Source organism: Corvus hawaiiensis, chromosome 2 (genome assembly GCF_020740725.1).
Source record: "Corvus hawaiiensis isolate bCorHaw1 chromosome 2, bCorHaw1.pri.cur, whole genome shotgun sequence".
Taxonomy (NCBI): Eukaryota; Metazoa; Chordata; class Aves; order Passeriformes; family Corvidae; genus Corvus; species Corvus hawaiiensis.
This window is the reverse complement of record NC_063214.1, coordinates 28,477,752-28,505,604: the sequence shown is the minus strand read 5'-3', so window position 1 is coordinate 28,505,604 and position 27,853 is coordinate 28,477,752. Positions and strand designations below refer to the sequence as shown.

At 45.6% G+C, this 27,853-nt stretch overlaps 2 protein-coding genes across 2 annotated transcripts; both read left to right on the top strand.

Annotated features, from left to right (window-relative positions):
• On the top strand, positions 1 to 18,273 carry ILDR1 (immunoglobulin like domain containing receptor 1). The gene is made up of 8 exons (XM_048295403.1): positions 1 to 81; positions 2,988 to 3,158; positions 5,248 to 5,397; positions 6,011 to 6,130; positions 6,282 to 6,428; positions 10,659 to 10,790; positions 11,798 to 12,603; positions 14,086 to 18,273. The coding sequence occupies exons 1-8, from the start codon at positions 27 to 29 to the stop codon at positions 14,125 to 14,127; spliced, it is 1,623 nt and encodes a 540-aa protein (XP_048151360.1). The 5' UTR covers positions 1 to 26; the 3' UTR covers positions 14,128 to 18,273.
• A 3,234-nt stretch (positions 18,274 to 21,507) lies between these two features.
• Positions 21,508 to 22,846, top strand: LOC125318217 (apovitellenin-1-like). The gene is made up of 3 exons (XM_048288791.1): positions 21,508 to 21,568; positions 21,942 to 22,101; positions 22,747 to 22,846. The coding sequence occupies exons 1-3, from the start codon at positions 21,508 to 21,510 to the stop codon at positions 22,844 to 22,846; spliced, it is 321 nt and encodes a 106-aa protein (XP_048144748.1).
• Positions 22,847 to 27,853: the final 5,007 nt, after the last annotated feature.

Genomic DNA, 27,853 nt, shown 5'->3' with positions numbered 1-27,853 from the left:
GAGGAGGAGGAGGAGGAGAGCGCGCCATGGCCCCGCGCGGGCGCTGCCGGTGGCCGCTGCTGCTGGCCTGGCTGCCGGCCGGTGAGTGCGGCCCGGGGCTCGCTGCGCCCTCGGGGCCCCTGGCCCGCCCTGCCCCGGGACACCCCCGCGGCGCTGGGGCCGGGATTCGGGAGGCGCCCTCGGGTTTTGCCCGGGGTTAAGGTGGTGCGGAGTCGGGGGAGCGGCGGCGGCCCCGCGGGGAGGGAAAGGGGCGGCCCGGTCCGGGCGGGCGCTGTTCCCCCCGGTGCCCTTCCCCGCCCGCGGGGCTCTCCCGAGCCCGGTACAAAGCCGTGCGGAGACGAGTTTCGCTCCCTAAAGGTGCGGCTGACCTCTCTCCTAGGAGGAAGTGGCCTCCTGCTTCCTGGCAGCCTTCAGTATCAGTCGCGTGCGGCCAGCTCGGCTGGGACCTGGGCGCTGGGACACGGGGCCGATCCCTTTTGGCCTCTCGCAAGCGCCCACCCGAGCTTTTGCTGCCAGCTCAGCAGCCCCGACCTCTCGGGGATCTGGGGTAGCTGCAGTGCTGCTGCACCTGCTGGGCACCTGCTCGTGTGGGGAGCAGGAGCTCACCTCCGCGCCCACGGGCGGCCTTCAGCCAGCAGAGTTCTCTCTGCCAAGCTTTGCGGGTTGCCTGACAGCTTCTAACCTCCTCTTGGAAATAAAGTGAGCATTTTGCTTCTTGGATGCCTGGGTCTTGGATGATGATCTGGCTTTAAATAGTGAAGTTTGGTTTTTCACAGAGAACCAGTGAAGGAAACAAAATAGTATGGAGGGTATGCTTGTTTATTGTCTTTCTTGAAGCCATGTTCCTGGGAGATGCTCTAGCCAAGACTTGGCTACACTGGCTCCAGAGGTTCGTGTCTTCACTGCAAAGCCAAAGATGTAGCCAAAACTTGCTAGATTGGTAGTGTCCATATTTGTTCTTTCTAACCAGGATAAGAAAGATAGCATCCTGCAGTGGAGTAATGCACTCCAAGTTTAGGAACCAGCCTGAATTTCACAACTTTTCCATTTTCTTGGAGGAGGTTAATAAGAAACATTGGACATGCAGTGACATCTGACTGTTCTCTGGGGGAAACAGTAGGTTTTCAACCTCTTTAGAAAATAAGGAACTTACCTTTCAACACTGGCTGTTTTGCAGAACAGAGGTAATGAGAAAGCATCCCTTCCATAAAGAGATGTGGGTTTTGTTAGTAAAAAGCACATAGTGATTTTGAGTGTTTTATTCTTGCCAGAGAGATGCTGTTGCAGGAAATCCATGGAAAGCGTTTTATTCCCATGAGCCTTGACAAGTCAGAATTCATATGGGGTTTCATTTAATTGACACTGAGATCAAGGTTTTGCCAGTCTTGAGAATTTGAATTGGTTTCTTGTGATTTTCTGCATTAAGATCCCAGAGTCAGCTATTTCACTATGAAAGCTGAAACAAGATGTGTTCAACTACAGTGCTTTTAAATAAGACTGTAACTACCTGTCAGCAGTCTGGACCTTGCTGTGCTACAGCATTGTACAAACTTGTTTTATCTAGAGGTTTGCACAGCTGCTGGTGTTTCTGTGTTTAAGTGCATGTGTGTCTATCTTCTTTTTGAGAAAAGCCCTGGATTCAGGGTTTGCCCTGGCCCTCTCTATGTTTGTGTGGTATTCTTAAGTCAAATGAGTTTGCTCTGCCTGTGCTTTCAGTTGGCTGACAGGGTGTCCCATTTCAAACCAGAAACTGAGCAAGTACTGCATTGACAATACCCTACTGCAGAACGACTTGTTGAGGCAGCATTGCACCTCTGCAGCATCTTTTCCACAGTGTGGAAACTGTGTGAGCTTGTATTTGCTGGGAATGTAGTGTGGAGGTGCAGCCTAAGAGGACATTGAATGATGCTTGACAAAGAATGATGTTTGCAGTTGTGGTCCAGATGTTACTACATAGTAGTAGCAACTTGTTCTCTTGCTCTCATCCTGAAAACATGGAGTAGAGGGAAAATCTTTGAATATGTGATAAAAACCAAGTGTTGGTTCATGGAGACCTGTTCAGTTGGTACCTTCAAGCCTCCCACTCTCATTCCCATCCTTCCTGCTGTCATGCTCCCCAGTTAAGAAGCAACTAGCACAGCACTGCAATCCCTGCCTGGTTCTCTGGCATGTACTCCCAACAGGGCATCCCACACTTGCCCTGCACTGTTTATATTCCCTTATCAAAGGCAACTGGTGATAACTTTGCTATTGTTAATGACAAGCACAACTTACTGTACTATCAAAGTTTAAATAAGATAGAGATGTCTCTGGAATAGAGCTCAACTACAGCTTATGAGAAACTTTGTAAAACCTCCATGAGTGTGTGCAGCTGCTTGGATAGAAAGTGTTGTAGAGTTTGTTAGGATGAGTACATAACAAATACATAATGAGAGCTTAATTAAAAAGGAAAAAAGGGGGTAATTGATGTGTGCTGTTCTGAAGTGGTGATAAACAATTAACTACAGTGCTACAGCCTGAAAGTTTTATTGTCTTAATCCTGGTCACCACCAAGTAACATTCTGATGAGTGTCTTAGCAAGACCTTGATTAAATTGATTTGGTGTTTCTACAAACATATGGCGCTGCAGAACTTTTCTGGTTAGGATTAAAAGCCAAGGGAGTCCCATCCCATGTGCTTCTGGGACAGTTTTCCCCATGTAGAAGGAGTACACAGAGTGATATGCTGCATGATGGCTACTCATGCTTTGGAGAAAATAATTCCATCCATAAGGCAGGCCTATGAAGCTTTCTTCTGTCAGGAAAAGATGGGACTCATGTTCTAACCAGGGTTTGTAACCCTGGATCACTTCACTGGAGGGCCTGGGAGGTGTATAGGTGCCGGTCCTGAGTGGGGCCAAAGGTGATGTACTTGGATCTGGTGCAGATGATGTGATGGGAGGCCTGAGGAGTCTGTGGGCTGATGGCCTCCTGTGTTCTTGTTTGCAGGTTGCCTCTCCCTCCTGGTGACAGTGCAGCATGTTGAGCGCTACACCACCTTATTTGCCACTGTCATCCTCAAGTGTGACTACAGCACCTCAGCGCAGCTGCAGGACGTGGTGGTGACCTGGCGCTTCAAATCCTTCTGCAAAGACCCCATCTTTGACTACTACTCAGCCTGTAAGTGTCAGGCTCGTCTTCCAAGGAGTCCCCCTTCAAATGGGAAGAAAGGGGAAGGTAGACTCACTGGGGTAGTACAGGCTTTTGACCACTTCCTATGCAAAAACCAGGTGGTGGCATTTCCCTGCACTCCAAGGAAATACAGGTCATGTCTGTGATTTCCTCTGAAATGTCAAGGCCTTATGAGATTGTAGAAATCCCATCCAAAGCAGCTGTTTTGTCCTCCTTGTCATCAACTCAGAATGTGGGGCAGTTCAGCCATGGTTGACACAAGTCAATCTTGGCAGCCCCATCTTATGCTTCGGCATGTTTGAAAGCAAGGGCCCTGCAACAAGTGGGCCTTAGGGTTCCCTGGGGGACCTGTGGTTGGAGCTGGATACCTGTGACCAGATGTTACTGATTTTAGGAAGTAGAAGAAACACATGCATTTTGGAGAGCATGAAGACTTCTAAGTAATAAAATTTAGTAGTGGTGGGAGCACTTCACGTGCAGACATTCTGGTGCGGGCAGCCTTAATTCAGGGGTGTTAATAGGGTACACAAACTGCATCCCAGGATAACCACCTGGTCAAAAAAGGTGATGATCCCACTATATTTAGTGTTGATGTGGCCTCACCTGGAATACTGTGTGCGGTTCTGGGTCCCAGGATTTAAGGATATTAAGGTACTGGAATGCATCCAGAGGAGGGCAACAAAGCTGATAAAAGGCCTGGAAGCCACATCCTGTAAGGAGCAGCTAAGAACGTTGGGCTTCTCTAGTTCAGGAAAAAGGAGACTGAGGGGTGACATCATTGCTCTCTGCAACTTCTTGAGAAGGGGAAGTAAAGAGGGAAGTGCTGATCTTTTCTCCCTGGTATCCAGTGATAGGATGTGTGGGAATGGCTCAAAACTACATGAGAGGAAGTTCTGACTGGATGCTAGTGAGCATTTCTTTGACAGAGTGGTCAAGCACTGGAACAGGCTTCTTAGGCTGGTGGTCAATGCCCCAAACCTGTTGGTGTTTAAGAGGCATTTGGACGGTGCCCTTAATAGGATACTTTACATTTTAGTCAATCCTGAAGTGATCAGGCAGTTGGACTAGATAAGCTTTGTAGGTCCCTGCCAATTGAACTATTCTGTTCTGTTCTATTCTGTGTAAACCCTGCAGAATGTTTAAATGGCAGCCATAGCATAACTGTACACTCAGAACTGAGCTCACAGTGGGTGCTTGGTGCCCAAACTCTCCTTTATGCAGTCTGGATGGGTTGGGTAGGCATGTTACTAAGTGCTCTACAGCCTAGTCCCCAAGCAGGTGGGTCCCTGGCTCAGCTGATCCCAGCATAGTGAGAGTGCTTTTAGCCCAGGCTCAAGCTAAGAGTCCCCAAAAGGGACTTTGTGCTCCGTTTTAGGTACAGCAGTGGAAGAGCCTTTGGCAAGATTTGTCCTCATCTCTCTTCACTGCAAGCTATTTACAGAAAATGCTGACTAAATCAGCTGTCTCCCCAAATCTCAGCTCCCAAATACTTGGAAATTCAGTGTTGGCTTATGATGTGAGTCTGTACAGAAATTGCCTCTACTCCTCCATTAATTCTGTTGGGTGTATTTACACTTAATCCTTAGCTGGATTCAGATGATGGATTATTTTCTGTCTTTATGAGCTCCACAACATTTAATGGGATACAGGAGGGAAAGGGAGACAATCCTTAGAGCAGTTCATGTATGTCTGGGGATTTTGTTTGGTAGATAAACACCCTTTGTTTTAGTTCTAGGACTCTTGGGTGTTTTATGACTTTTTCCTTTCAACTTCATACTGGGAGCTGCCTTCCAGCCTACCACCATTAGCTTCTTTCTACTGTTGTTCTTTCAGCTGTGAGTACAGGAGGCATCTCCTCTGCAGTTCCTGCATTCTCAAAATCTCTGCCATTCCTGTGGCTCTACCTCTGTTTGTTTTTGAGTACTCCAAAGCAACTTACTGGTTTGAAGCCATGGTTTGTATTGCTAAACCAAAGCAATTGCACACATGTACTCAAGAATTTCTCCACTGCTCACAAAAGGATAGAAATTGGTCTTTTGAAGTAACTTTTGACATCTCTTATGATGTGTGTTTGTAGCATACCAGGCTGGTTTAGCCCTTGGCCAGGACCCTTCTGACGACTGCAATGACAGCCAGCGGAAGGTGCGCATTGTCATCCAGAAATTCGGGCAGAAGGACCCTGTGCTGGGCATCGACTACCAGCAGCGAAAAATCACCATTCAGAACCGTGAGTGACCTCCCAGGCAGGCAGTGAACTCAGGAACTATCCAATGTCTGCCTCTGCTAAGCGAAGAGAAGCATAAACATGGCTAATGTAATATGTAGTTTACATAGTCCATATGGCAGTGCAATAGGAGCAGGGAAGGGCCCTGTCCCCAGCTGGCCTCAGGGTGTTGGAGGCACTACAACTTAAGGCTGAGCTGAGGATGCCAGAGCATTTTGCTGAAGAGCACAGAGGCTAGAAAACAGTTCCTTATTCCAAGTACTGCATAATTGTCCAGGTGTATTATATGTTCCCTGCTGTCCATCGAGCAATAGATATTGCTCCTGCCAGAAGAGCTATTGGGATTGCTGACCTAACAGGGACAGTGATCTGTGTTCCAAAACCAGTAGGGTTGGCTTCCAGCAAGACAGAAAACACAGACTGGCAGTGAATGCTGTTTATAGGAGTTCTCAGTGGACTCAGGTGGGATTGTTTGAATGTGACGGCTATGCTTGGAAAGAGGGGAGATGCAGTACTCTGTGTCACCTGCAGGCAGAAGGCTCTTTTCAGGTGGAGCCTGAAAGTAGTGTCTATCAGTCACAAATAGCCCACTGACCTGTCAGTCCCTCTCCCACAGGAGCAGACCTTGTCATCAGTGAGGTCATGTGGTGGGACCATGGCATGTACTACTGCACTGTGGAAGCACCAGGAGACACCTCAGGTGATGCGGACAAAGAAGTTAAGCTGATTGTTCTCCGTAAGTGCCTGTGCTTTGTTGCCAAGATATCTCCTCCTCTTCTCTTCCTCTCTACCCCAGGACATCTCCAGCAGTAGAGAGGTGCTCAGTAACTTACCATGGCCAGATAGATCAGGATCAATCCTTTTTCTCTCTCCTTTTTTCCCCACAGACTGGCTCACAGTACTCCTTATCATTCTCGGTGGCCTCCTCCTCCTTCTGCTGTTTGGGATATGCTGGTGCCAGTGCTGCCCCCAGTATTGCTGCTGCCACATCCAGTGTGGCTGCTGTCCAACACGGTGCTGCTGTAATCAGAAAGGTGAGGTTCAAGCAAATGTGCTTCCATTTATGACTTCTGACAAGACAAAAGCTTGGCTGGGAGTTTGCTGAGCTCCACTTTCTCCCTTCTGCTCAGCACCCATATAAACTGAGACATTTCTTTGGCCAATGTGACCTCCATGACCAGCTAATCTGTAATGAGAGGAGGGGATTTCAGATACATGGAATCTACCTTGCTTCTCTGTGTCCAACTTTGACTAGTTTCTCCTCACTCACACCTTGTTACCAGCTTCTCACACCATCCAGGGGGCAATCAGTTCTCTTGTCTAAGTGACTCTGGACTTCCCTGTCTTGTGGTTCATATGCCTGTGCATGTGAGAAAGGCAAGCAACTCTCCAAACTAGCCTTACCTTTAAGTATGTTGCTCTGAATTACGTAAAAATTGGAAATTTTTTATCTGCATGTTATCTTCAGAGCTGTTCCTTGTACAAGAAAAAGATTTTGTTTGGTTTTCTTTAGGGAAGGAAGTGAGAAGAAAGCAGGGAAAGATGGTCTCTTGCTGATCAGCCTTGCAAGTGCATTCTGAAGTTTTGAGGGTCAAAAGAAACTTTGTTCTGTTTGCTTTTAGCAGTAATAAAGTTTCTGCAGCCAGACCCTGTTGTTAATAAGGCTACTGTTTGAATTTTGGCTGTTAAGTTCATATAACCTCTGCATTCCTGTAACTGAACCTTGGTTAGACTAGTCCCCCTGAAGCTTACACAGTCTAACAGTAACAAAATACAACAAATACATTTATTTATCATTGAAATCACCAGATTCTTCCCCAGATGCTACAAGGAGAGGATTTATGAACAAGGAGCTCTGTTTCAGGTTTACCTTTACTTTCAAAACAGCTATTTAGTATACCTTGGGTGTTAAGCTGTGAGAATTTTAGACTTAAGCTTAATTTGTTTAGCCCTTGCAAAGAGTGAACAGAACATCCCTTTTATTGCTAAAAACAAAACAAAACATTGGAGGCTTTACAGGTTGTCACGTAAAATGTGTGGTTCTGAGGAGGCTGTGGAAATTTGGCAGAAAAATTAGTTTCTGTGGAAGGGGAGAGAGGTGATGGAGACGAGACACTCACGCCTCCAGAATTCCTACTTCTCAGCAAAAAGGGGATTCAGAGTTTGTGTGAGCTCCTTTCTGTTTTTCTGCGCTGCAGATTATAGCTCACTCCAGACTGCTGCTGTTATTTCCTGCCTCCTGCTAAAGAGGAGGGATTCTTGTAGGGTTCTCTAAGCCTCTCCGTGTTCATGAGAGAAGGTACAGACAAGTCCAGCCTCCTTAACTGGATGCTGGATTCTGTGCCTGTAATTTCCATCCAAGCTGCCTGCCCTCTTTAGCCACCTTACAAGGGATCCCTGTGCCTGCTCCTCTCCCCTAATACACACCTTCACTTCATCCTGCCTTGACTTACTTTTTTTGCACTCCAAGAAATGAACTGGAGGCCTTAAAAAACACAAGAAGATAGATTCAGGGGACATCTTAAAAACAGTGCTGAAGAATAACATCTCACACAGCTGAAGAGAAGGCAGGAATCCTCACCTGCTGTACGAGCATAGTGTGAGTGTGGATGCTTCCTTCCCCGTTGTTGGCCACTAGAGGACAGCGTGGATCTGCTGAACAGTCACAGGTGCCCGTGAAGCAGGATAATAATCCTGGGTGCTGTGAATCACGCCATTAACTAACATGGGTTTGAACCGAGCAATAGAAGAAGTACATTGTTTGAGTAATTCGGGATTGATGTGCAGAAATATTAGACATGCCCCAGGAGCAAGCCAATTACATTCCCCACGGAAAGCTCTGAGAAAAGCCCATCAGGGTAAATATACGTATGACCTCCTTCTGGTCCTATTAATTCCTTTTCTACTGTGGACTTCTTCCAATAATGAATCCGGGAAAAATAGGATATACTTGCACCTGGGTCTCACTAAGTTGGAAAATACTTTATTTTTATAATTGGCCCAGCAGCTGTTAAAGTCTGTCAAAGATTTTTCTTTGAAGAACAGATTTTTCCAACAGAGAGTAAGTGGAGGGAACAACACAACATTCTGGCAAAACAGGTAGAGGTTTTAGAATTAGGGTGAATCTGACCTTCCTCAGATAAATATGTTCACTTTAAAAAGATCTGTAACTTGCATTTTGCAGAAGGGGAATCAGACTAATGGATTCAAACTGGAAGGCAAAGTATCTGGGGAAGAAAGAAGGGCTGATGGTGGTGAAGGAAGACCAGGACTAATTCTGGATTTGTTCAGCTGTAGGGAGAGATCAGAAAGTGACAGGGACAGGATTACTTTGGTCCTAGTGACAGCCTTCCTACCTTAAGAGGGAGAATGCTAAGCAGGTATGCCCACAGATGCTGGATCTCTTACTCCTCATGCACTCAGCAGGCTCTAGGACATTCTCAAGGTAATAACTGGAGGAATGGGAGAGGGAGAGATAAGGCCTTCCCCTTCTATTTATCCCTTTTCTTTGTATTCTTTCTCTCATCGTCTAAGTTTGAACATAAACTGGAAGAAAATCCCTTGGGACAAAAAAAAAGAAGCAAGTTTGACATAAAGTTCTTGGAAGCTGCTACCTCAGACCACACAGCTTTGAAGATATCAGATTATTAGGATTAAAACCCCTGCAGTTTCTAGCTTTGTAGTTCCCTCTGGTTGAAGCCAGACTGGGGAGGGGGAGGGAGTTTGCAGTGGAGAATGAAGTGGAGCTGCATGAACTGCAGTGAAAAGGAAGGATGTGTGGAGAGGCATGGTCAGTCCCTCTTTTGCTGCAAGTGGTGCTCTGGATAAATGCAGTGAAACAGCTGAAGGAGGACATGTTTAATAACTGGAGTGCTACCTAAAGTGGAGAGCTCAGTCCCAAAGAGCGTGCAGTCTAAATGCTGCTTACTGCAGTGAACCCAGGGGACAGAATTAATTGGAGCTTAGCTGTAGCCTGGTTTCTTAAAGAAGCAAATCTTATGCAGTCAACTTGTCTGTCTATCCCTTGTCTCTTTCCCTCCAATAGCTTTTAATTTCATCAGCCAACTTCAGCCAGATTTATCAAAGGGATGAAAGTCTCAAAGGCAATTATGTTCCTATCTGTTTCTTGAACTGTAATGTTCTGTTCATGCCTGACCAGACAAGAGGCTGCAGTAAAAGTCTGTCACTTCTGAAACTCCAGGAAGGCCATAAAAGAGAAATTTTGCAAAGGCACTGTTGCTGAAAAGCTTCACCCAGGAATGACAGACAAACCAGGCTTTATAAAGTCAGGGACTTGCAGAATTTACTTGCTTGTAAACTTAAGTTTTGGTTGGTTGTGGTAGAAGAAGTAAGTTTCTGTAAGATGTTTTTAGGTATTCCCCCAAAAGAAGCAGCAATGAGCTATGGTTTTGAAGGCAAGTATAGTGAGCTTGTCTGTGTAGAGGAGAGAGAAATGCTGAAAAAAGGGAAGTAAAATTGGAGTCTGACCCCACAAATAGGGGTCTGGAGTTAGCAGTAGTGGAAACCCTGTGAAAGAGAGAAATTTCCACTGTTTGCTCTTTTGGTGCCCTGGACATTGCTGTTGAGAACAGGAAATTTAGTTTGTTCACCAGTTTGACCACACTGTCTTAGGGGATTTAATTTTAGCAGTCATTCCGAGGTAAACTATGGAGTGACAAGAAGAGTGGTCAAAAGACTAGAAAGGGAAAAGCTGGACAGTGCACCTCTGAGTGCCTTCTTTGTGAAACAGAGGAAATGATGGAGTATAGAGTAGAAAATATGATCTGGACAGAACCCACATAATGGTGGCAAGGAAAGGTCTCATTTAGCTGGAAATAGAAGCCAAAAGGAGAAAGAACCAACGATGAGCTGAAAGAATTTTGAGAGAGAGAAAACTTGCATGTCTTGCTGTGTGAAACATTATTTCCCACCTTTCTGTAACTATACTTATAATGACTGGGCAAGTAGAAGTCTTAACTTGGTTATGTGCTGCATACTTAATCATAGTGTTACTTGTTCCCAGTTGCTGGGACTGGAATCAGAATGTTAGGCAGTAAAGTTTTTCTTCTGTTTTAGGTACTTTTTTGAAGATGTACAACTTTGTATTGGAATTTTCTGTACTCTGTTTTACCTTTGTTGTAGGGTGGAGAGCGATTTTAATTGTGTGAACTTCCTGTATCCAAAGGCTACAGCCTGTGAAGCAAAATGGATCTGCAAGCTGTGCCCTCTGGACAGGTGCTGTAAGCTTTCTTTTTCTTTTCCAGTACTGGAACGGCACCGGTTCATGAAGCAGGCTCAGGCACTTGCACCCTGGTTATCACCCAACATGTTCCACGGAGGTGCCGACAGGAACTCAAAACTTTCCTCTTACCAGCTGAACCCTCTACTGCAACGAGGTGAGACCATGGGCATCATTTCAGAGGGAAATCAGGATGAGAAACAGGTAACTTCTTTGGGAAGTTCAGCATTGAGGCTTTAGCTTCTCTACCAGAACAGAGAGAAAGATGTTCCTAGCATGACTGCATGTCCTAGGATGACAGCTCTGCCACATCTGCAGTGCACCATAGACTTGTCTGGGTGCATAAAAACAGCCGGTTATCTTAAGTGTCTTTCTGGGCTCAGTGCTGGGTGAAGCAGTTTAACACTAACTAAGGTGTATCTGTGCTACACCCCAGCAACTGTAGGGTAAATATACCCAGCTTATCTTGCTTTGTGTGGCAGAGGAGGGTACTGTCTCTTTGTTCTGCTGTGCTGGTCACGGTCAACTCCTTATAGCCAAAGCTGACATGACAAGTGAGGTGCAGTTTGTTTGAGTTCTTATCAAATGTCTAGTCTTCAAATGATTAAGGGCAAACTGCCTTCTCTGCAACAGATCTAGCCTGCATGCAGCAAAACATGAAGGACTCTTTAATGAACCAGGAAGAATTTTCTTCTCCATTTGCTACTTATATCCATGCATACGTGTGTGCATACGTATGCCTGCGTATAAAAATTTTCTTTTTTTATTTTCTTTTTCTTTTGCAGTATTTCTTCCAGTTCAATGAAATATAAAAGGAAACACTATGATCTTTCTCTGGTTATTTGTAAATAAAATATGGTATCAGTGCTGTAGGGAAAAAAGTTCCTCTAAATACACAGGCTGTATTTCCAGGTGTGCTGGACTTCCTACCTCTGCACTGCCTAAACCATGTTAGATCTTGCTGCAGCTTATTAGTTACTACTCTTTGCACCATACCTCATTTGGTCTGGATGTGCTGGTTGTGGTGCCTAAGACTTGTGCAGTTCTTGCAGTGAGGTGGAGCAGGAGAAGAGAAAGAACTCAGCCAGGATCATGAGTGCAGAAGGGCCCTCTCTTCAGTGTTTTCTCTTGACTTGCTGCGTTCTCCTGTGCTTTTATCCTTAGATGTATCTCTGCAGAACAGTCTTCCACTGGCGCAGCCACAAGCTCAGCTTTCCCATAACAACGGTGTTTTGGACTACCTGGAGTCTGAAATCCAAAACCTGAACATGTCCCAGCTGCGGCCGCCCTCTCACCAGCGGCAGGCTGTGCAGCCCAGCTTGCTGTCCTCGCTGGGCTCCGACATCGTGCCACCCCCTCTCGCCGACCACGTCTCCTCCAGCCACGGGAGCAGCCACTCCTCACGGCCACAAAGAGCTGCCCGCACCCCCAGGCCCTGGGACTCTGCAGCAGAGGACAGAAGGGAAAACCGGAGGTGGCCCTTGCCTTCCAGTGGGGATTCTCATTCCAGCTACAGTCAGGAGCCCTGGGACAGGCAGCGAGACGATCATCCTCAGAGGCAGAGGACAGGTGGCTACAATGGCAGGCCCCAGCAGTCCCGACGGGATGTATCTCCCCCGCGCCAGGCTGAGAGGGGCAGGAGCAGCAGCAGCAGTTTCTATCCGGAGGAGGCCAAGGAGCGCTCCAGCCACCATCATGGTGGGCGGCAGGAGCCCGGGGGGAGGCGAGAATACGAGCACCATGCTGGGAGGAGCAATTACTCCGGCCAGCGGCGGCACAGCTACTCCCCCCCTTCTCGCAGGGGCTCGTGGAGCTCCTCAGAAGAGCGAGTCCGTGTCCCGGTGTCAAACCGAAGGCAGAGGAATCGCAGGTCCCGGGAGTGGCCAGAAGATAAACCCCCCAGTTATCGCTCCTTAGAAATCATCCCAGCCCAGGACAAGAAGCACAAAGGCAGTGCAGGGACCCGCTCGGTGAGTCAGCTGCCTTTGTGCTTTGCCATCTAAGGGAAGAGGGGGGGTTTAGGGAGAGAGAGAGAATGCCTGCTACTTTCTGTAGCCTGTTGTCTTCCAAACAGAGGCCAAGGAGCAAGGGGTGCTCTGCACAGCTGGTTATGAAGAGGCTGCTGAGTACCCTCCTTTTGACATTCATTGCCTGGATGCAGTATGTTCAGGGGCAAAGTAAAAAGGCAAAGCCCTGGAAGTGTTCAATGCCAGGCTGGATGGGGCCCTAAGCAACTTGGTCTAGTGGAAGGTGTCCTGCCCAGGGTAGGGATGTTGGAACGAGGTGATCTTTAAAGTCCCTTCCAACCCAAACCATACGATGATTCTGTGATTCTGAAATAAATTAAGTTCCCTGTGGATACAAAAATGCTGTTAGCAAGAAATTTTCCTGCTTCTTTCTAAGCCCGTGAGATAATTTTCTCTCTCACAAAGATATTAGCAGAGTTCTATAAACTATGAACACCTGCGACCTTGCAGTGCTTTGTTTATGGTACAGTAGAAAAATATTTTGACAATGGATGTTTTAGGATTTTAGCCAATCACCCCCAAGGGGTGGCTGATCCTTTGTCCAATTAGACTATGAAGAAAAAAGTCTATAAAAGAGTTTGTAAAATAATTAAATAAATCAATCTTGCTGCACAATTCCTGCCTGCTGGATCTCTCTCCTCTCCTCCCTACAGCTGCGGGATACCATAATAGTCCCCTGCAGGGTGACATGTTATATTCCTATCCCCATCCAGAGGCTTTTGGGGTTCTGTGTATATATTGGTGTTAAAATAGCTGTTCTGGTACTGACTGGGGAGAAAGCACTTCCAGACTAGGCAGCAGCATCCATGCCTCTGTAACCCTCTCTGATGTTGGTTTACTTCTAATTTCTTTTAAAATGTGCATGATATTTTTAAGATGGCTCATATGGGAAAACATCCAGGTAAGATGGCTAAAGCTATATGAAATAGGCTTTAAGATAATGGGTGGCATGGATGAGAAATGTGTCATTCTCCAGGCCAGGTGGAAGAGGATGACTCGCTTGTTGGGACTCCTGAGAACTGAACATACTTTATATGGACAGTGAACAGCTACTGTTCACAACTCTTGTCAGTTTGCACTGGGATTAGACTTCAGGTAGCAACCTAAGTGTGAAAAGCTTCATATCCAATTGCTAATCTCCAAATTAGACAGTGTATTCCCCCTGAAAAAATGAGGATTCTTTTAAATAAAGAAAATGTTAAGTGTCCCTTATCACACATATTCAGAATTTTACCAGGTGGGAGTATTCTGAGGGGCTCTGTGGTGCATATTACCATTTTCCCTTCTGTGTTGTGGAAGAAAGTGCAATTCTAGTTCCAGCTGGGATGTGTGAATGGTTTTTGTTATGGTGCTCAGAGCAGGTAGGAAGACATAGGATTTTCATTCATCATTCCTTGTTCCTGAATCTTTTATTTTCTCTTGCAGGACAGAGGAAGTTCCCACAGTGGAAGAAGCATAGTCATTTAATGTCAGTACTGGAAGAACTAAGATTCCCGCTGGACTTCTCCTAGTTTTTCTACTATTCAGGTTGGGGTGGCTGCTTTTGATTGAACAGACAAACAGCAATAAAACAGATGAAGCAACTTCCCCTTAGACTTACAACTCTGAAGAATATGTGTCTAGTGCCATGAAAGCCATACATAACCTATTTTTATTGCTGTTATTTGGAAATTTAGGTTGGGCTAAGTTCTAATGGGCCGAGGTTCATTGAAAACTACTGGAAACAGCAGATTTTTTCAGTAAATAGTCTATTCCCAGTCTTTAAAGAGAGCTACCAGTTCTCTTTATCAAGTGCTGTGGCACTGCAAGGAGCCCAATCTGTAGAATGCTGGTCCTTTGCAGACCAGTTACCAGAGAAAGGTTCCAATGTTCACAGAGTTGTAAAGTCACAAGACAGTAGAATAATTTAGATTGGAAGAGGACTCTGGAGGTCATCTGATCCAGTCCCCTGGGAGCCTTGTGGGGGGAGGCACAACATCTTTCTAAGGCCCTTTGTTGTGCTTCAGAATGTGTAATGTTTGTTGCTTCTGCCTGGCTGCTCAGCATAGCTGGGACAGTTGCTTCCTTTTGTCCCCACTAAGCCTCTCTCCCAAACAGGAGGATCATGGTGCTGGAAGAATGTTGACTGCCTTAATAAGGTCTCACTAGCATGTCTGCAAATTGCCAGCTTATCTGCTCTTTGCTGACTGAAACAACCTGCTCTACTTTGAGCTTAGACCTTAGTGCCTTAAAAGGTACTTGTTCAAGCCTTTTATGCAGACTTGAATTTATTTGTAAACTTAAAAGGCTAAATTTGCCAAGGTTTGTCCTTCCCTACAGGGACTGAGCAAAGTATGACTACTGTTCTTTACATGGGACCAGAATTTCCTTCAACTCTAGGAGGCATGGTTTTGGTGAATATATCTTGCCTAAGCCATGTACTCTTTTCCATACATTTTATATTCTCCCTTTCCTCTCTGTGCCATGTATCATATACATGGGGTGGGATAAAGGGCTCTGAAGAAGTTTTACAGTCATCATTTTTACTGCTGTCCTTGATCTTTACCCTGACACTTACACCAACCCTGCAAGTGTGGTGCATCTGATCAGAGCTGGATTATAGGGTTTCCTCAGTTCTCACCCTGCAACTAAAACACAGAATTTCTCTATGCCATTTCTCCTTGATGTGATTAATCCACTGTTTTAATTTAAAATGTGCTGGAGAAAGAGAAGCTCTCTGGATGCTGGCTGCTTCCACAGAAACTGTCTTGCCAGAGGCACTTCTTGGATTTAAGAGACTCCACGGTTGGCAAGGAGCTTCTGGAGAATCTTGTGAATTATTTTGTAACCCAGAGGCACTGGAGGTTGGCCAGTACCAATGACTGTCTTGCCTAGCTTATTTCCCAGCCAGTGCCTTATGGGACACTTGCTACTGTTTGTTCTTTAATGTCCTCATTACTGATGTGCTTATGCTTTTCCCTGGAAGACTTGGAGAGACTTGCACTCTTTTTTTTTCTTTTCTTTGGACAATGACGGGAAGCATCGCCCTTCGAACAAATGGTCTGAGTTGGATATGCAATGCAGTTGCTGGTCAACCCAGGGCTACTACAGAGTACTCATCTTCCTACTGTTTCTTGGCTGAATGAGCTTATTTGTAATACCTGCCTATGGAGATAAAGCAGGAGGACCAACGAGCTTCTCTGGTTGACTTTGTTTCAGAACTGGAGGCCTAGTTTTTGAAGACAGAGGGTCTCTTTGCCCACAGTTGATGGCTATCACAAAAATTTAAAAAAAAAAAAAAGCTAAAAGACTAACTCCAAATTTGAACTCAAGAAAGAAGGGCTGTAATTAGCAGAGTACTTGTCTGCATTAGGCCCAGACTGAACAAGGTGTATTGACCCATGAGTCACATTTGAAATACAGGGAATTGTGTTCACAGAACTTGCAAAGCTAGTATCACTCTTGAATCTGTTTATCAGCCCCTCTGTGGATCATTTTTTTCTTATTTTATGACATGCTGAGGATTTTATGAACCACCTTTTTGTATGATGGACTAGCATTTTTATTAGTTAAGTGTGTATGATGACTGCAATGACAGAAAATTATTTGGGGCTGCTGCTTCCAAAACTAGCAACCAGTTTTGACATTAGCTTTACCCTCTGCTGACTTTTAGCAGATACCAGGGCCTGGCAGATTCTACCCGTGGAAGCTGAATTGCTAACTTGGAATTTGACTCTCTCCTTGTGCTTCCAATAGGTTCATACATCATGCGAGACAACTTTTTCCTGTCCTAGCCCAAATGTCCAGGTTTCAGGAAAGGGCTGCCCCTTTCTCCACCAAAAGTAGAGGCTATTTGAGACATGTGGTGGGATCCCAAGACAGTTGCATGGAAGGAGTTCACTTTCCTTCACATTCAAGTGGGTACAAGCCAACACGTATCCAGCAAGTTTTCCCAAGAGCAAGAAGCCACTTGCACTGCAGGAAAACGGAGATTACTCTCTCTGTAACAGGAGCAGCTGTTGGAGCTGCTGGAGTATGAGTACACTAACTGCAGAGGTGGTGCTTTTTTATCTACATCCTAGGAAGGAGCCCTCCATCTTTATTTGTTCCTCTAGTCCCCATAATTGAGCTAGGGTGACTAATTGTAGATTTGTGAATGCAATTCATAAATTGTGAAGTCTGAAGAGTTTTATCTTTATCATACTTGATTTCTTCTTCAGTCACTTTGTTCATGTTTATAGAAACATAAACCAAAACTCTTCAGGGAAAATTGATTGTATCTCCGTGTTAACTCTGCAACTTCTTAAATTGTGACAGAAGTAGATTGGGTGATCCATCAGGGAAGCAGAAATGATACCGGGCTTACTAGTCTGCAGACCACTGCGGTTCATAAAGCACCAGCTGGTGGGCTGTGAAATAACGACAAAGGAAATCTATCTTTGCGTGCTTTACAACTGCAAGCAGACAGAAAAGTGGGAAGGAAATAGGCTCTGCTTTAGATGCTTATTTCTGATTTTAATTGGCTATAAATGAAGCCCAATGTAGCAGCATTGCACAATACAACGTGGACACTTTTCCAGTAAGATCACAGGGTCTTTGACTTTTTAAGAGAGAGAAAGAACTGAACAGCTCCAATACAGCACACTGAAAGAAATAACAGTAGGAAGTATCCTAGCCTCATTCTTTCTACATTGCAATTTATTCATGCTTAATTTTTTAGCCATTCCAAAGAGCTGATGTTCCTATGTCCCATTCACGATGGTAAAAGTTGAATATTTCACATCTGGGAGTTACTGCTGTTCTAGACTTTTGTTCTTCTGTTCATGCTGGAAGAACAAGAAATATACCTTACCCCCACAGAGTGAATCTTCTGTCTCAGATAAAGTGCCTTCATAGCCACTGGTGTTACCCTAATTTAGAATAATGAAATGAGTAAGTGACCATGCCATGTAGGGCCAGATAAGGTCACCCATGCTACAGTCAGCTGCTGTCTACCTCAGACTGGAGATGCATAAGAGAGATAAAAAATCGTGTAATTTTTCTTTGATTAAGAAAGTACTTGCAATATCTGGCTTTCTTGCTTATTTGCAGAGCGCCCTGCCATTCTGGAATGCCATTCCAGGAATGGGAGGCAAGGGCTGCTTCTGTGCAATCATTGATCTGGTCTTGGCAAGTGCCTGTTTGGCACTAGAAAGTGCTGAAACCCCCAGTTGCTATCTCTGGGATTATATTCATGATAGCACTGCCTAAAGTTAGGCTGACTTCAGGACTGGGGAAGTTGCCTTGTGTGACAACAGCCACAATGCAAAGCTCTTCAGCAGTATGAATTACCACACAGGGCAGCTAAGTCCCTTCTGTTACTACCTCCTGCAGCACATCAGTTTAAAACACCCACTTAGAGCCTCCCATTTGTTGACCTGACAGAAGGAAGAAATGACACTTGAGGTTATCTTAAATTAACCCCTACAAGTAATGACTGCTCATTCCTGTTTCTGCTAAGTTTAATGCCTATGATGTGCCTTGTGCTGGTCTTCTGAATGTTACTCCAGCTTTAAAAGAAGATAATAAATGTGTAGATTGTCTTCAATGACTGTCAAGTGTATAATTGAAATATAAGAGAACTTTCAACCAGTTGCTCTTGTGTGTTCTTCCTAGACCGTAAATTGTTTTTTAGTGTTTGCATCAGAAGTGGAACTGAAAAGTCTCTGTCCTTATTTCTTGAATTAACATTTTTACACGTCAGTAGGAATCTTCTGTTGTTATGTTTTGGACAAAAATGCAAAATGGTTTGCTTCTATGTGGGATTTTTTTTGGGGGGGGGAAGTCTTTTTTTCTTTGTTCTTCTGAGAAAAAGGATCATTTGAATAAATACATAGCGAGTGGAAAAATGTCTGGAAACTATTGGCAGTCCTCTTCAATGATGAGACTCACTGTAGTTTGGCTGCCACGTCTGTAAAATGAGAACACTTACTGTTTGGTTCTGAAGTACTTGGAGCACCATGAGAGGAACAGTCTTCTAAAAATCTTGTTTGGTTGATAAATGAAGGTACTGGTTGAGCTTTTCACACTTCCCACATGTGACAGTCCCCTACTAAGTGGTTGACATAAGAATGGAAATGTGTTGGGTCTCACACAATAGGCTTAATTTCTGTCCTCCCATTCCCCCAGCTGATGCCCTTTGTAGCTCAGCGTTGTGGCCCGTCTCTTGCCCCCGGCTGGGCTGCGTGTGCCAAACACAGGAGATTGGACCTACTGGGGACCCAAGGGGCACTTGGAACCCGAGCTATGGGAAAACATTCCCTACAGCAGCAATGCAGCCACTTTCTGACTGCAACTTGGGAGCCTTGGGAGATGTTACCATAGAATGGTAAAAATGGTTTGCTTTGGAAAGGACCTTACAAGATCATTTCATCCACCCTGCCCCTTCCACTAGACCAGGTTGCTCAAAGCCCCATCCAACCTGGCCACTTGTGAAGTGTCCACAGCTTCTCTGAACAACCTGTTCAACCAGTGTCTCACTGCCCTCACAGTAAAGAGTTCTTCCTTGCATCCAATCTAAATCTTTCAATTTAAACCTGTTTCCCTTTCTCCTGTCAATACAAGCCTTGGTAGAGTCTTTGTGTTTCTTATAAGAACCCTTTAAAGTACTGAAGAGCTGCAATAAGATCTCCCTGGAGCCTTCTCTCCAGGCTGAACAGCCCCAGTTCTTTCAGCCTTTCCCCACAGGAGAGGTGTTCCAGCCCCATGATCATTTTTCATGCCCCTCTGGACCCGCTCCAACTGCTCTATGTGTTTCCTGGGCTGGGGATCCCTTAGCTGGATGTTCCTCCTGGTAAGTTTTGACAGCTGTCTCAGGTGTATTCTCATCTATTCAGCCTGTGCAAAAAGACTTGGTCACAGGGAAAGAAGTGTGAGAGGGGTGCACAGCTCTGTGCACCATCTGGTTAATGCATTTGCTGTAAGTGGAGGGGGAAATGCCAGCGGGTGTAACAGCAGCAGGTAAGTGCCAACTGCCAGAGCAGTGGGTTAGGGCACAGGAGGAGTAGGAGCAGGAGCAAAATTCAGCCCAGCTCTAGCTACTATTAATGTGGAATTTGGTCCGCTTATGAAAGGGGCCTCTGTGACATGGTTGCCTGCAAAAGTAGGGGGCTCAGTGACCCAGAAGCTGCCTTCCACATCTCTTGGGCTCGGGTCAGACTGACCCTCCATTACCAAATCTCAGTAACAGGTCCAGAGTCCTCCACAGCTTCTTGCTTGTCCCACTGAGCTGGATGTGCTTGCAAAAGAGCAAATGGGGAAACAAAGCAGGACCTTTGACCCCTTGCTACCACTATATTAGCTCTGCATAAATGCTGGGGTCTCAGATGTGCACCTACCTCAGCTTTGGCCTGAGAAAGAGAGAAAGCAGGACAGGTAAGAGCTGAACTCTCTGTTCTGGGTGGCATGGACTTCGTGACTGGTCTGTCTAGACCATAGACAAGTGAGTGGAGGTCATCTTCTGTTTTGCCCCATCTCCTACTGCAAACCAAAGTGTGAGCCCTTCTCACGCTCCATGGCCAGGAATGGTGCTGAAATGGAGGAGGGTGGGAGTACCTGGGGTGACCTGGTCTGAAGCTGAGTCATGGATGCTCCATAAGACACTCATAGGAGGGTAAAGCCCATGGTAGGAATTGCAGACTTTGTGTTGGGAGATACATAACCTTTTCCCAGGTGCCTTCTCCACCGGGACTACTGGTTCTAAAGGGGGTAAGAGCATCTGTTCATGCTCCTGGGAAGCAAATTTATGCCTTTTGTGAACATGGAGAGAAACTGGCTCTGGGATTAAAAATCAAGGAAGGGTGATAAAGGAGCAACTGTGCAAACATCTAGTGAACTGGGTGATAGCTTTTGGAGGTAATCTGTGCACAGAAGGAAATAAAAATGGATGGAGATCTCCTTACTGTGGGATAAGAAGAAACATTGACTTGTAACCACCTGCTACGGGATTTAGCAAAGCATTCACATATAATAGACTTTTAGCCTATTTTGCCATTGCAATTCCTATGTTCAAGGTTTTCTTCATGTTGCTCTGAGTGATGCATCCCTCTAATTGGGGGCATAAACCAATTTTAATTTCTAAACACCTTTTTAAGTGCAGCATGTTTGAAAAGCTTGTTTAGGTGTAAGGTCGTATTTTCAGTGTACCAAGTAGCAAACTTTCAATTCTCCAATTCTGAGTTTTTTAAAAGACAAAAATAAAGGAAGTCAGATGAAGCTAAATTTTGCACTCACTCACTTTTGGGAACTTGTTCTGCTTGGGCTACTGTCTGCTGCATTAATTCCAAAGTGAAAAAAGGCAAGGGAACCTAGTTAGCTAGTTGGGATTTTGCTCAACTAAAGCAAGACAAAGTACTCTGATCACTGAGTCACTAAGATGATCATTGTATGTGATGTACTCACTAGCACAATGATCTTTACAGCAGTTTACCAAAACAAAAAAATCCCACCTTATAAATTTTTCAATTGTACTTATGCATGGAGGAAACCTACTCTGACTTCTGGCAGTTTTACTGGTTTGCTCATGTGCTGAAACAAGGGATTTTAGCTCTTATATAAAAGAACCAGCTTTAACTGTCCATATTGCTTTGAGATCTTGAAGTTATTATTGTGGATATTTGTGATTATACAAATCAAAGGACACCTTCATTTTTATACTGCCTTTTCCTCACATCTTCAGAGGAAATGCACCATGATCTTTCTGTTCTTGTCTTCATTTATTGGTTAGGTTTGTTGCAAAAATCTGGTGTTTACCCAACAAACAACCCCAAACATTGTATGCTGATTCCCACAGGTCTCTCTGTGTAGAGAGCAGAACTGGTACTGCAAACCATGCTGCAATCCAGGGCATTGGTGATAGCTCTGATCCTGCTCCTTAGCACCACTCTCCCCGGTAAGTCTGGAAAGCTTTGCTGTTTGCCTGAGACAAAGCTCAGCTTCTACAGGTTCTCATGTACTGTGAAGTAGGACTGAAGCCAAATAATTTAGTTGAAAATCATGACTACACAGTGCTTGGCAGCATGGAACAAATCAGTGGAGACCTGGCATGAAAACTGCCCATACTTGGTGCAAATACTCTGCCATGAATGGTCTATGACTTAGATACCCATGACTGGGTGAAGAGGTGCTGCTGGATGCTGCTAGAGCAAATTCTGGGAGAGGTTCTGAATCTCAGAATTTCAAATCTCTTTCCCTGTGCTTCTGGGAAGATGGCAGAGACACAAGTGACATGAGAAGCCTCATGGGGGTTTGCCTTTTTTTCTCAGAAGTGCAGTCAAAGTCCATCTTTGAGAAAGACCGTCGTGACTTGCTGGCCATCCCTGAGGCTATTGCATCTTACTTCTATGAAGCTGTGAACAAGGTGTCCCCTAAAATCAGTCAGTTCTTGCTGGATACTGTCCAGAGTCCATCAGTTGTTGCGGCCAGGTATGGAAAGCTGCTCTGTAGTAACACTCCATAGCCATGTGTGAAAGGGAGAGGGAGGTGTGGGAGAAAGAATAGATTAATCAAGTATCTATATGGGGAGATCCAAGGGGAAATTAATCAGCAACCAAAGCCTGATGTACCAAGGAAACAAGGTGCTGGAAAGTGGGGTGAGATGGTACGGTCTCCTGCGAAAGCACAAGCTCTTCCCAGAGAGGCACAGTGTACATGACAATGTTCTCAGGGATAGCTGGTACTGCTCTTTATCCATGGGTAGTGAGGGAGGAGGCCGCTGGCTGGTGGGGGATCAGCTGTCTGGAAGGGTGATGCAGTGCTGTGAGGGGCTGAGTACTCAGTGTGCCAGGATCACTTGATGCAAACCATAGAACTGGCTCTAACTGTGCATATATCTTGCTCAAGGAAGGGGAATGAGTTTCCTCACAAAAGGAAAAGCACGATCACCCTAGAGACAGTTTGATGTAACTCGTGGCACACACATACTGCCTATTCCTGTCTTCTGAGGAAAGCCCCTCTAGGACTGCCGAGGAGCTCTGCACTCCCAGCGACAGGCAGTGTGATAACTACAGCAGATGGGGTTTACCCTCGCATACTTGTGTATCTTACCACATACTCTGTTGTCTCCTGCAGACAGAGAATCGCCAAAGAAGCAGCTAGAGTCAGTATAATGTTCGAACAGCTGATTGAAAAAATAAAGAACCTGTGGTACACAAGAGTCCTAGGCTATTAGCCAACTGAAGACAAGTCAGTGTTTCCTGATGTGTGTAACACCCTGCAGTGTCCTCTTTCCCCCTGCCCCTCCTACGGACCAAGATCCGTCAATAAGACAGAATCGATGCTCCTCTTAATGCCACTAGAGGGAACCCACCTTCAGAGACCAAAAGATGGAAGGCGTCTGCGGAAGGCATCTGCTGAAGCCTCCCTGGAAAAAAATCAAGCGGCTGGGCATGGGGAAGGCAATGTAGAGATTGTAGAGCTCTTCTGTAGCCAAATCTTGAAAATTAATTCCTCCTGAATGGCTTGGCCATTGCTCCTCTAATAAAAAAAAAATGTTGGTTGTTACACTTCCTTAAGTTTCTTGTTTGTACTCACTGCTACAGAATCCCACTCCCCTTAGCATCCCACTCTGCTGAGAATGTAGCTGTGACTCACAAAAAGTTTTTGCAATGCTAATAAACCCTGAGTGTTCAGGTGCTTTTAGCTAAACTGAGGTTGTTCTTGGGTGGAGGAGGCACTACCTGAGCACCTTTCAGAGTAGCCGCAATTGATTGTGCAACTGATCATGCTGCTTGGTTAGGTAGGAAGCAAGTAGGTGCACCTGTACCACATGTCTGGAGATTCAGATAATTTGGAACACAAATGCCAGTAAATTGAACTGTCCATCAACCTGAGCAGGACTTTGGAAGCGTGTTTCATTGGCCAGCCAGAGAGGCTACTGAATGAGCTTTTCCAAAGCAGAAATGAGTGGAAAATTTCTCACTATCTTGACCAGTTTATGAAAGGGGCACTTATGCCCAGCACTGTGTGTGAAGACCTGGCAGGTCTTCATCAGTCCTGTGTAACTCTATCAGCTCAGATGCCCACAGTGGACAAAGAAATCCATCTACTTTCCCATTAAGCAAGCAGAAGCAAGTAGGCAATTTTTCTGAAATCACAGTGGGAGATTGGCAGAGGCTAAAGCAAGTCCGTTATTTTGTTGTTTTGTTTTTTTTCTTTAATTATCAGTCGGATCAGCTATAAGCTCACACTTGACCACTTGCCTGGAATAAACTCCCCCTCATTTTCCAATTTCTTTGTCCCAGCAGCTCCTTGTCACCATGTGCAATCACAATGAAATCAGTGTCCCCATGCAGAGCAGCAAGTTTTTCCATCTCCGGTGGCTTCACCACTTCTGCAGAGCTGTTTTGCAGGTTTATTCATTGCTGCTTGTTTTCCTTAGACGGTCTGTGCTTTCCCGGCCACAGTGAACGCACATGCGTATGTATTATGTAAATGCACCGGTATTTAGGAAGAGATTAGGGAAAGCAGAAGTTTTGGCTGATAAGAACATTTACCACATGAAAAAGCCAGGACCTTTAGCTCTTTTGCTACAGGGATGATTTTCTTCCTGCTTGTTTTTGCATGTGTCTGTTCAAACTTCCCCCCCCCCCCCCCCCGCCCAAAACATAACACTTAAAAGGAGAAGCCCTGCAACTTAAATTCCCTCTTATCCCAGGGAATAATTCAGAGTTCTGAATTTTCTCAGAATAGAGCTTGTTCTTCTGGCATTTCTAAAGTATTTCTTTCTGAAAGAGGGAAAGTCATGAGTCATATGAAAGAGCCTGAAGGTGGTCTTAAGAATTTGGAGTCCTGGAAATCGGTGCTTCAGCCTTTTCAATCTACTTGTATGCATGGCCAAAAAGAGTAGGAAAAAGTTTGGAAAGTATAGGGGTCCTTGTATTGCATTTTGATCCTGTTGTGTGACTTCACTAATGCAACCCAGTGGCATTTCTGTATTGCATCACTGCACAGCTGGACCAGCACAGTAGCTGGCATGAATTCTGTGCTAAAACTTAACAAAGTTGACATTTTATTATGTGCACTTCATTATAGCCTTTTGCTTCTTTGCAATGTAACCTCCAGAAAATCCAAGCCAGATGAATCCTGATTAGCAGTTTGATGTCTGATTTTAGCAGACGGGCAAAATAGAATCAGACCGTAGCTCTCTGTGTTTGTTTGTACTCAATCTCCTGATCATGTAGTTAGTTATCTGTACATTTTTATGCTTGAAAAAAGTAAGCAGAAAACCTTCCAGGTAGTTAATCTCTTGTACAATCTACAACGTGGTTGGGCAACCTATGAAGAGCAAAGTAGACAACCTTCCACTGCCACTTCTGCCCCTGATGTTACTGGCATCCTTTAAGACAGAAATTAGCAGCTGAGACAGCATTCAGGCTGGGATTGGGTAGGGGGAATAAAAGCTTTTTATCCCAAAAAGGACCCTGGGGCTAATTCATGGGACACATAATGAGAGGGCCATATATTTTATATCTCAATGTTAAAATATTTCATATCTACTCTCAGTTTTCAGTTGGAATAAACAGGTTGATCTGTAATTTCATTTTAAAACATGTACAGAAATCAGTTCCCAAGTGATGTTTGTTGCAGTTCACTGAGTGCTTCAAGATTCTTGGAGAGGCTTTGTAAGTGAAGCATTCATTTCAGTGAGATTCATGTCACAGAAACTTTCTTTGTGAGTAATCGTCATTCAGCTCGCAGCTTTTGAAAAGCTTGTGGTGTAACTGGTTCAACTGAGTCCATTAAAATGAAATCTTAAGAAATATCAGGTTTCTGTTGTTTCTGAGGTGGGTGGATAATCCCTCGGGTGTTCCTGATTTCTGCAAAAAACACCCTTTCTTGAAAAGTATTTATGATCGTGGATACTTTACACCATTTTCCGTGGCTCAGAGTGTTGATGGCTTTTACACTTCCTAGCTCCCCTCACCTCTTTTAACACTTGGAAAATTCACTAATTAATGCTAAGGGAACGCACGCCTCGGGCTCTGTGCTGCTTCGAGCACCGGTTGCTGCCCTTGTCGAAAAACAGCCCAAGTCCTTCAGCGGCAGAAAGCCCAGTGTAGGAGGTTTGAGAAGACAAGGACTGGGAAAAGTCGTGTAAAATATTTGAAACCTACGGCTGGTACTCAAGCCTACACCCACGCAGACATTGCATCTCAGGGTACCGCAGGTTTTGTCCTCTGGTGAGGGCTGTGCGGGCAGGCACAGCGAGGGGAGGGAGCAGGCGGAGATGCTGGACGCGCACTAGGACGCAGAGCTGACACGGCCATCGTTCTGATGGCTCTGCCCTTCCCACTTGTGACTTCGGACTTTTAGCAAAGAGGCTTTTCCCGATTTTAAAAGTAAACGCCAAAATCACCAACGGGGTGCTTGTGTGCGCATGGCTACGTGAAGCTAGTAAGGAAAAAAGGCACAAGCGTGCAGCGGGCGGCTGCGGGGCAGCGCTCGCCTGCAGAGGGGCCCGGCGGGCGGCACAGGGCGAGCCTTGCGTGCCGGGAGGGCGGCCGGGATCAGTCAGCGCCCGCTCCCTTTCGCTCCCCGCCCGCGCTCCCGGCCGCAGGCGAGCGCTGACTCAGAGCGGCCCCGCCGCCGCCGCCGCTTCGCACGCGATGCCGCCGGTCCCCTCATTCCCCGCATCCTCCCGGCCGCGCAGGGAGCGCGGGCACGCTCGGGCGACGGCAGCTGCCTGGCAAGGACGAGGGGTCCCCAGCCCAGCAGGGGATGCTCGGGGAGGCGGGAGTCGGGCAGGAGTGGCTGGAGGAAGGGAGGACAAGGTTTACAGCCATAATCCCACTCTTTGGTGCGGCTGGGACAGGTAAATTGCTCCCTGCTGGCCGCCTGACCCCGTGGAAGGGGAAGTGTGTTTCGGCATGGGCCGAATTGGGGTTGAGAGGCTGCAGCTGGGCCGGAGTTGGGTGGGGAAGGTTTGAATGTTGTTTCCGTAATACACAGAAAGTTTTTCGCATGTGTTTGCTCTCTTACCTGGGTGCTCACCAGAGGGGTGGGGGCTCCTTTCGTCTGGGTGTGTAGTGACCATGCTGTGCGTTGTAGATGCAATTTTTGGGGGTGAGAAAGGGTGTGCCGAATTAGATGATCCCGTGCTGCAGATTTATGTTTAGATTTGGGGGTGATATGCGACTAGGTAACCTCTCAAAGTGTTTCTTCGTGAAATGTTTCTTAAGGAGTTTCTCGGTTTGCTATTCAAAAACCTAGAAAATTGCAGCACAAGTCCAAGCTAACTGTTTGGACAGTAGCTGTGGTGAAACTGCTTTATTAAAAGTTTCCCAGTGCCATAACTTGGCGGCCTTCAGATGTGCACCACAGCACCAGGTACTGCCCGTGTGTCGTAGGAGATGCATCAACTTGCTCGCTGCCATGCCGGGAGCATAGCTGGAAATGGTTTAAAGAACATTTGCTAACGACCCCGAGCTGCACTGATTACTGAAAATTATAGCAGAATAAATATTTACAAGTACTGCTGCTATACATGTCAGTGAAGAGCACAGACTGTTTATATTCACGTTTATATTCACAGCCTCCTATCTCCAGGTTTACAGTAGCATCCTTGTTAAATGGGTTCAGATGTTGGTTTTGGGGCTGTTTTATTCTCAGTTCACTTGAGAGACAAAAACTTCAGATATGAGGGAAAATGTGTGAGTGACCCAGTGTTTGAAAACAAGTGGATTAAGTTCCCTGCTTAGAAAAAATACTTCAAGATTGTTATTTTTTTCCTGATTGTAACATTTTCCCTTCTTTCCAAAGGCCTCATTGTCTCTTGCATTTCCCTGGGGTGCCTGATGTTAAAAGTCCTGCCAGTGAAGGACTGCTCCCTTTGGAGTGGAGCACGGACCCTCCCAGGTAACCTTCCCTTCAGCAGCGGCTTCAAAATGCCGTGCTCAGGTCGGCTTTGATACTTGGAGAGCACAGAACTGCAAAACAGCCAACGTGGCTGTGTGACTTGCAGGACTAATCTGTTTACAATTACGGTCAATTAAATCCAAAGTTTTGTTGGTTTTTTGTTGTGTTTTGTTTTTTTTTTTTAAGGAAGGAAAGCCACATAAATCAAACCTTGTTAATGGCCACAGGCTGTTTTGTCCTTAGTTTGATGCTGCCTTTTGTCAGTTAAACTGCCACTGTGGCTGTTGGCTAATTCGGCCTTTTAGGTCTCCCTTATTTCTGA